Source organism: Poecilia formosa, unplaced genomic scaffold, assembly GCF_000485575.1.
Source record: "Poecilia formosa unplaced genomic scaffold, Poecilia_formosa-5.1.2 Scaffold27, whole genome shotgun sequence".
In the NCBI taxonomy this organism is placed as follows: Eukaryota; Metazoa; Chordata; class Actinopteri; order Cyprinodontiformes; family Poeciliidae; genus Poecilia; species Poecilia formosa.
This window is the reverse complement of record NW_006799966.1, coordinates 1,309,011-1,318,858: the sequence shown is the minus strand read 5'-3', so window position 1 is coordinate 1,318,858 and position 9,848 is coordinate 1,309,011. Positions and strand designations below refer to the sequence as shown.

Sequence of the window (9,848 nt, the reverse complement as noted above, 5' to 3'; positions counted from 1 at the left end):
TATTTTATTTTATTTTTTTTTTTCAAATTGGATATGAATGCTTATGATACTAGTATCCAGACTCTAAATCAACCAGGATTAATTGTTACTTTCAAAAATAGAGACCCGCAAGAGTCACAGGTCCACCAAGACGAAGACTTGTCTTTATATAAATGCAGTGAGTGGACAATTATGCAGAACAAAAACATCTATTTCTATGCAGCTTCAACAGTAGGAAACCCTGCCACAGTATAGATGCTTTGTCTGAAATTTCAACATTACTCTTAACTGCTTTGGATACCTATTCAACCTTTGAAGAATGAACTTTGACCTGGTTTTCTGATGAGAGGTGTTTATTCAGAGAGTTGCTTGTACAAGCCCAGAGAAAGTATGCGTTCAAAATTAAAAGATTTTGTGATTTTGTTTACTTAGACAAGATGATTTAATTTAAATTAATAACATTTAATGAACAAACGGCATAAGACCAGGAAAGACAATGCAGGCTGGTCAAAGTGAGCATTGGCAAGAGTAGCACCCAAGAGGCCCAAAATTCTCATACACTCTTCAAACACGAGACAGACAAGAAGAATGACATAAGACATATCCTCCTCTGCACACCTTGTCCACAGTGAAGCTGGTGGTGGCAGCATCACAATCCTTTCAGGAGGGAATAAAAATGTAAATGTTCACTTATCAGATTTTATTGTTAAAAAAATATATATTGAAAACCACTAATCATTTTATTTCAACTTTACAAATATTGGATGTTTTGTGTTGAACAATCACATAAAATCCTAAAATAACAACAGAAGAGCTTTTTATTAAGGCACAATAACATCTATGTAATCATTTCTCAAATCCAAAATAAGTGAGTCCTTGAAAAGATCACTCTTATGAGCACCTCTCACAATTACACAATAAAGTAATGAAAACATTATGAATACAATTCCTCAAACAGCTTCAGCATGCGATCACAGCTGGCTAAACGATATCCATATATCCATATATGAGGCTGTGGCCTGACTGGTCACTGTCATAACCAGGAAAGCCACATGACAGCGCTGATGTCTGATGCATAGCTGTCTCGCTGTCGCCCGACATCCTCACCCGAAATAATGATGACCTTTGATTCCCAAAAGATGTCAGGAGACAGGAGGAAAAACTGCAAACGCGGCCAATTAATTTGGGGTGAAGAGGAGTGGAACGAGTGAATGCGTCAAGCAGCTCGAGTTAACGTTGAAGGGCTCCAGGAAAGACAAAGCTCAGGATAATTAGGATTCAGAAAGCCCTTTGTCAAAGATAATTAAAGCTGACAGCCACTGTGGAGTGGAGAGGAAGGAGCAGAAAATCCCTTCAAACTACAGGGCTCACTTTTAACACTCACTCTGCATCATCCTTCAGCCTCTGTCTGCCTCACACACACACACACAACCTGCAGTAACATCCATCATCGCTGCTTGTTCTCATATTGCACACAAGGCATTATAAGAGGCGACAGATCAAGTACGCAGACAATAAAAGCTGCTGTGGTTTTTACAAGGAAAGCCTGTTGAGCTAACTGCACATTATTAGAGCTGATAGTTTGTAAAGTGTGCCGATGTCTCACCATCGGAACCTTATTCTGGTTAAAATGATGTCGAAATATCCACGTAATCCAAACACAGCAAATGGAAGTCCTTTCTCCGGTTTAACAATCTTACGTTAGCATCACAAAATAAAATCTGTGAAATGATTTGTTTTATTAGTGACTACAAATGTCTGTTTATTTTTTAAAAATCTGGACTCTTCAGAAAGTTCATACAAACAGTAGACTAAGTGGCAGTAGCTTGCAACAAATGACTAATTATTACTCAGTGGTGAGCTATATGAATTACATAAACCCTTTAGTAATTTATTGGCATATTTTTTTTTCTTCCTTTTGCTCCAGATAGTTTTTATTTTGCAACTGCTCTGAAATTAAGAGAAAATGTACCTAGTGAGTTTTAAGATATTTAAGTGGATGCTAATTTTGTTTGATTACACACATACAATAACAAATTATTCATGCCCCTCCAAAATTTTACAAATGCTTCAAATGTTAACACGTGTTGATTTATGCTACTTTTATTATTTTTTAGCTTATGTTCACATCCCTTCTTTTTACTAATCAGCAGCAGAACCTTTATTTGCCATCAGAGCAATAAACCTCTTATTGTGCTCACTAACAAGCATTATGCATATCGTCACTCTCGTGTTTGTTGGTCGTGTTTTTGTAAACCTACAATTTTGCCAGAAAATTGCAACACAAATTCAGAATAGGTGCTAAACAAGATGTGACTTAATTTGACTAAGAACCAAAGAGCAATGAAGAAGCTGCCAGAAAATCTAAACCTAAAAAAACAACGGGACAGAGGACAAAATAAAGCAAAACGGAAACATTGTTATAGTGACCTTTACAAACCATGTTGGACTTCCTTTTTCCTTTAAAACTCTCCAAATTCAATTCAATTCAAAAACAGTTTCTGGATCCCAAAGGAAAATTACCAGAAAATAAACCTGAGGGTGAAAGTAAATATGTTGAAACATAAAGCAATTTATTTTCTAAAGCTTTACTTTTCTTTGTTTTTAAAAGTGAGTTTTTTCTACATTGGCTTATGGTTGAAAATAACTCCTCGATTATGTCATGAAAGCAAAGGAAAACTGGTGAAACAGTAACAGAGTCACAGTCAGCGAGGAGAGTAGGTATAGGGGAGTCGAGACGCTTATGTTTTAATGCTTTTACATTCATTCAATTTTTTTCTCAGTCAATATGAACTAAGTTAAACAGCAGAGACCCAAACAGCTCAACTTTAGGTTCCTCTGGCCGTAAAACGCCGTCCATGACGGTCTCATATTCCTTAATCATGTCTTTTAAAGAGTGTTAACACAGACACAGATCTGTGTTTGGCCAGTAAAATGTTCTCAAATCATTTCTCCTCGTCCGTCTGAGGTCATTTGATCTTTGATGATTTTCCAGAATCCACACCAAAATGTTTCTCCAAAGTCTAGACTCACCAAGTCTAATCTTGGAGAGTCTAAAGTCTAAACTCTCCAAGTTTTTGAATAGCGATGGTGAGCATGTACATTCCTGTCACATTGGGAGCTCCTTGGTTTGAGTCCAAGATCCATGAGTTTGCCGAAGTATCCAGGTGAAGATGCTGGAAATCAGAAAAGCTAAAATCCTTCAACATAAACCCGCTGCGACGCTTGAACCCTGAAAGATGCACGAAAATGTGATTCTAGACAAAAGAAACATGAGCTGGAGGGAACAGAATGTTCTAACAGAACAACACAGTAAACATGCAGCAAATGCAGGCAAGAAACAACTAGCCTGCAGTTGTTGATTGGTACTCAGTCAATCAGTACCAAGGTATATGGAGAATTTCAAAACAATAAAAAGTGTCTGCCGTACCGTATGGTAAGATGTGCCTCTATGTATGGAGGATACCGAGATAATGTTCTGGCCATTTCTAATTTGTTGCTGCACACTGCTATTAAGCTAACTGAAATAAAGCTTCTAAACTTTGTTAATTTAACAATTTTTTGAAAGTACAGTCCAGTTAACCAGTACTTGTGTAACTATTAAAAGCATGACGGCACAGATGTACGGTATAATATTCTGTGCAATAATCATCTACTCTTTACCAACAGATTTTTTTTGTCTATACATGTTAGTAGAACTTCATGTATATTTGAGTAAGACACTATATTGTAAGTAATATAATTATTATTTTAAGTAATATAATTATAATGCAGTGAGAATTGCTGCTTTTCTGTTATGAATAAAAGAGGTTAGATCACACTGCATAGATGACGTTTTTACTGAAGGTTATAGCTCAAAACTCAAACTCCAATCTATAACTGCCTGGGAGTAAACAATCTGAAGTTCTGTTACGGTCAGATTCAGAAGAAGTCAAAAGCTTTTTAACATTAAGGACCTGGACAGAGCTCCACATCACAAAACATTCAAAAATCTTCCAGAAAAAATGACTCCTTACGCTTAGGAATTACATTTACAACTTGATTGTTACAACAATGAGAAGCAGAATGAATCAATCGTTTAAAAATGGCTTTAAAAAAAAAAAGGAAAAGAATGACTTTCCATAAGTCTCTCTTAGACAATGCTGAACAGTTGTTAGTCCCTTTTATTCATTTTCAATGAAAAGAAAAACTTAGCAATGAAATGTTTACAACTAAATGGTAATTGTTTGGACAATTATCATTAAAAAGAAAACAACAATGACTAATGAATTATTCTTCAAAGATCAATCGGTGAACTACACGGTGGGTGAAACTGGAACAATTACAAACCGTATAACTGGAGGTTTTTTTTTAGTCAAAGAAAACCGCTTTCACTTCCTAACAGGAGGAGATGAAAATGGAGGCTCAGTCAGTGAAGTGCTTCACTAATCCCATCTGTGCAGCAATTTTAATCAAGAGTTTGTTAGAGAAACTCAACAGCTTCTGATCCAAATCAGGTTGAAGGAGAACAACCTCCGTGTGGATCATTATGAGCAGTTTCTACGCTTTGAACTGAACAAATTAACTTCACAAAAAAAAAAAAAAATAGTTATTGTTCCTTTAAAACATTATACAGTTGTGTTTAATATTTAACCCATTTTGAACCAATGACATGTCAAGAGTGACACATTCTCCCCCAGTCCACTACATAAAGTACAGTAAACAATTTAAGTGTGAAATTACAAACATTATGGATTTTGTTTCAACAAAAATCCCCAGTAAACTTATTCATAATACCTTTTAAAGATTTTGTGAAACTAAGTAAAAATACTCTTCTGAAATTGTGTTTTGAGAAATGCGAACTAAGTTTTGAAAACAATAAACGGAAAAGCAAAGAAAGTTCACAACCCATTTCAAAATATTTTTCTAACTTTAAGGGTCATAAACTCATAAGACATGTTTTCACATTTAATACCAACCCCACAAAATTAATGCCTATTAAAATGTCATGCAAGTGAGACTTTCAGTATATTCTTGCCATCGAGTTTAGTCTGAAGGAATGCAGTACCTCGCGCAGTTAAAACATTTTCAAGTTTGAGATGCACGTTTTCATAAGATGCACCTCCTTTTTTCAGTTTTACATTAACACAGTTACTGTGAGCCCAGACGCAGACAGAAAGTATTTACAGTCTTTGAAAATTAAACATCACAGACAGGAAGCTGCACTTTGTGCACCAAAACTAACACAGGGCTGTCTATTTTTCATTTCCAGTTATGTTTTTTTTTTTTTTTTTCCCCCCTCCAGTTTCCCTGTAAACTGGTCCATAAAAGTCCAAATGTGCGTGGCTATAAGTGCTTTGTCACAGGGACCACCAGAGAAACCATTGTAGAAAAGGCACTTATTAGAGACAGATATATTCTGATTGGCTTAAACTTTTTAGTGTGGTTGGCAAAAACTCTTCTTAATGAAGTCGAGGTAAAACTGATGCTTTAATTTAGGAATACTGCTGGGTGAACCTCTGGTGGAACTCCTTAACGTTGTTCAGCAGAATCTTCAGCTTATCTGTTGGTGGCAAGATGGTCATTCTGGGTTGAAAAGAGAAATGAGTAGCAAAAATTAACATGACTGTTCCGACATGCTGAAGAGGTCAAATGTATTAGAACACGGTAGAAGAATGTGGAGTAATTTATGCCAACCTTGGTAGCAACAACTGTCATGAGCTATTTGACATAATCACAATAACTTTACAGAATTGTTTTAATTCAGTCACATCGCAATATCAATTGGATTCCAGTTCAAATTTTGACTAGGCCACGCCAAAACCTTTTTTTTTTTTCCCTGAGTTACTCAGAGGTGGACCTGCAGGTGTGCTTGAGCTAAAGGTCACAAACTGATGGCAAGAGCAGAATTCATAGTTCCATCAGTTACAGCAAGACTTCTAGAGCATCCTCACCAGCACCACTATGACTATTTCTTTAGAAGTGCTGTTTTTAAGTCAAATAATGTCATACGGTCTTCTCAGTCCACAGAATATTTTCCAAAAAAGCCTCAGGATTATTTTTGCAAATGTTAGATGGGTCTTTATGTTCTTTTTTGGTTTTCACCTTATCGTCATTGATGCAATTTGTGCCCATTTTATTCCTATTTTTGAATCAAAAACACCAGACTCAACGAAGGAAAGTCAGACTTGCAATACTTTCGATGTTGTTCTTTAGTAATCCCCTGGGTGACTTCTTGATATAACCCTTTTCAAATTGATAGGAGGGTGCAGCTTGTAAACTCCAACAACTAAGATCAAACTGTTTTTGTATTTATTAAGGCTACCACTTTTTTTTTGTCTAAAAATAAATCTTTTTTTAATCCGAGTCTTTTGGATGTAAAAAGCAAACAGAGGAAAACTATAAAAGAGACATAATTTTTCACTGCACTGTATGTTTGCACTAAAAAAAAGAAATGGACAAAGAACAGTACCCTGTAATATGTAGATAGGAAGAAGGCAAATTGTAAAATAAGTTGCTTACAAACATTTTCACTTTTTGTATAACTTTCTGCCATATTATGCTCACACACACATATACTCCTTGTGTGTGTCTGTGTGAGCACAGAGCCATCACTGCTATTGAGCACATTGCAGTAACCTTGTTTAGTTAGGCTCTCAGACCACAGAAAACATCCTTTGTTGCTCATATTCTTTTATATGTTAAAGGGCTGTTCAAAAATAAATCATAACAAAATATGTAATTGTTGGCCCAAATTCTGCAGCCCCTGTGTAGCAACTTTGTTTTATTTTTTTATTTTTTTTTCCATTTCCTGAATGAAAAGGGAGAATAATAAGGCATTGCATATAGTGTTCCCAGACATTTAGACATCTCTCATGGCTGCCACTTCTGAGTCTTTTCATTCAGTTTAAAACCTTCTACAAGAAAAAAAAAACTTTTATTCGCGTGTCAACAAGGTCAATCAGGAGCTGTGTATTCTATATGGAAAGTACTCTTGTATGAAATTAAAGGACTTTGCAAAAGGTTTAAAACCTCTAACATTTTTCCCACATTTTGTATAGTTGTAACCACAATTTTCAATGTATATTTTAGAGATTTTATGTGCCAGACCAAAACACAAATTGCTGAATGATATTCAAGTGAAAGAAATATTGTTTTCATTTTTTTTTTTTTTTTACAAAAAAATATACATCTTGCATGTGGATTCTGCACCTCTGACTCAACACCTTCTAAAAACACTTTTTATTTCAGTTACACCCGATATATTTTGGGAAATGTCTCACCACAGATTCTTTGTTGATTTAGCTCTGGACTTTGACTGCGCCATTCTTCTGCATACTGCTTTGGATAAAAGCTAAAAAAAATTGTTTTTGATCTTATGTGACTACTGCTACCTCCTTCCACAAGTTTGTTCTGCCCCGATACAATCTAACATTTGCTGCAGCCTACAAGAGGAAATATTCTGTACCTGAAGTGGTACGTTCCTTCTTTTTGGCCAAATCCACTTCCGGGGACGAGGCAAATCCCCGTCTCTTCCAGCATCTTCATGCAGTAAAACATGTCCGGCTGCTGACCAAGTTTCTGGAAGAGAAAAAGAGAAAAATTATATAATTGAAGTTTGCGGCTCTTTTGACAAAAGTTTACTGTTATAAATGTGAAAAAAACTTTACTTTGAGCTTTCCAATCTTTTATAAAAAAAAAAAAAAAAAAAGAGAACAGACGGTCCCTTTATTTTAAAAGGTAGACATGAAAGAAAACTCACTGAGTTTATGAGTTTTAATCAGAATTTTGTTTTTAAATTACTTTAATTTAGTAGGAATGGTTGTATAATAAGTCCATTTAAACAGTGTTGGTCTGAAATAAAAAGTCAAGATGTCTAAATTAGTCACCTTTTCAAGCAAGAGTTCCCTGCTGTACCTACCTCTAAAATGAATTGGTTATTAATCAGCTATGCACTTCTGATAAACACTTCTAAGAAACTCTTGACTTTATTTCTTACTGTGTTAATTGTCCTTATTCTGCTTTTTAAAGCAGAAATTCTTTGTTCAGAATCACAGTCACGGTAACACAGTTCCTCTGCACATATCAAATAGCTCTTGATTAAATGTTTTTCTAAGATTGTGAATAAATTTTATACGTAGGGTACTTGTATATATATATAGAATATAAATTAAGATGTCTCAAAAAAGAAGATCAATCCAAAAGCTGTTGATAATGTCAATGACATAAGGAATCTCCATCTTTGCTGGTGAACATTTTGAGGGAATTGAATGTACTGAACCAAGTCGGGCAGATTGATCGGGTTTCAGTAGGTCAGGTAGACTCTGATCTTATCCTCTGCAAAGCTAATCAGTTTCTAAGTAGCGCCACTTTTCACACAGCCCTAAAATTCCTACTAGGCAGTCAACTGAAAGACAGAAGGCCACTGAAAGCTATTGGAAATCATTTGTCCTCCTTTGCAAACAGTGGGGAAGAAGTACAACATCATGACCAAGTTCAATTATTTAGTCCCAACTGTTGAGCATAATTGCAGCCCTATTTTTTGTTGTGCGTATTGGTTTGTGCACAAAAAAAACAAACAAAACAAAAACATATTCAACAAAGAATGACTGGTAGATTGGAGTGTTTGGGGTAAAAATAGTTATGTGTTCACTCAATTCATTCTCCTGCTTTTTGTTGTTCAAAATTGGTCTAATTACCATGAATCAACAACGCAAAGCAGCTTGAATTACCGGGACACTTGAAGGAAAAAGTCTCAGAACTGACCTTGGCCTCTTGGATGGCCTTTTCAGGTATGGTAATGCGAGGAAAGGAGTACATCGCGCCCTGCACAGGGTTGCAGCGGATGCCCTCCACGGTATTGAGTACCTGCTCAGTAAGTCTGGCCTTCTCTGCTAAGGCACTTAATGTAGCTGTGCGTTCCTGAAAGAGTGAGAGAAAACAGAAAGAAAAAAAAATACAATCAGGTGAGGTGAAGACAGATTTTACTAGAACCTTGGAACATAAGCAACATTTGTGATACAGAGCCCGACTCAGCTGATTGTCAAGCACAAGGAGAGTCATTCTCATTTAGCATTTCAGTTTCAAGCCGTTAGCAGAACACAAAGGACAATATTAGGTCTAATAAATAACTTTCATTATCGTGCGTTTGTACATTTTGTAAGGCAAAAAAAAAATGACATTCATGTTTCACAAATAAAAATGTGGCAATTTCCTATGAATAGTAGATTACACCTGATTTGTAAATCAGTTTTTTATACATGCCTTGATGAAGCGCTCATATGAAGGTTCCCCAGGCTGAGGGGGGTTTACCACCAGGTCCATTAGAGCTTGTCCAGGAACAGGAGAGCAGAGACGGACTGAAAGCAGCTTGGTCAACTGGTCCTTCACATCATTGTCCATGTTTATGATCTCCATGTAGCCGCCGCGGAAGCCACACCTGAAAACAAGAAAGATGTACCAACACGTAAGGCAAAATAAGAAAGAAGACAGAATTAGATCAATAAAAAATTCAAACACAAACATCTGTCTTATGCATTCATATCCTCGTGAATTGATTTTCTCTTAGCACAGAGGAGACTCACTCTCCCATGTAACACTTGGAGGTGGAGTGGAACGATGCCAGTTCGACTGTTTCAGAGTACTCCGGCCCCATCTCAAACAGAACCTTCTTAAAGGAGTGGAACTGGCAACCCTCAGCGTACACGTTATCCTGGTACACCTGGGAGTACGGGACACAATGCCTGACATTAGGGGTGAACATGATCTAACGACAGTAGATGTTTAAAAACGTGTGACAATACCTCATCGGCCATGAGGAAGAGACGCTCTTTTGCGGCAAATCGGATTACATCCTCAATGCACTCTCTGCTCTGCACCTGACCTAAAAG

At 36.4% G+C, this 9,848-nt stretch overlaps 1 protein-coding gene across 3 annotated transcripts in view; it reads right to left on the bottom strand.

Annotated features, from left to right (window-relative positions):
- Positions 1–4,585: 4,585 nt before the first annotated feature.
- Positions 4,586–9,848, bottom strand: part of gpt (glutamic--pyruvic transaminase) — a 23,408-nt gene continuing 18,145 nt past the window's right edge. For all 3 annotated transcript variants that reach the window (XM_016669675.1, XM_007548596.2, XM_007548595.2), the window contains 6 exons: positions 9,762–9,841; positions 9,543–9,679; positions 9,223–9,397; positions 8,725–8,880; positions 7,427–7,539; positions 4,586–5,544 (listed from right to left, as the gene is read on the bottom strand). In XM_016669675.1, the coding sequence (XP_016525161.1) occupies positions 5,454–5,544; positions 7,427–7,539; positions 8,725–8,880; positions 9,223–9,397; positions 9,543–9,679; positions 9,762–9,841 (752 nt within the window). In that variant the 3' untranslated portion in view covers positions 4,586–5,453. The remainder of the gene's footprint in view (positions 5,545–7,426; positions 7,540–8,724; positions 8,881–9,222; positions 9,398–9,542; positions 9,680–9,761; positions 9,842–9,848) is intronic.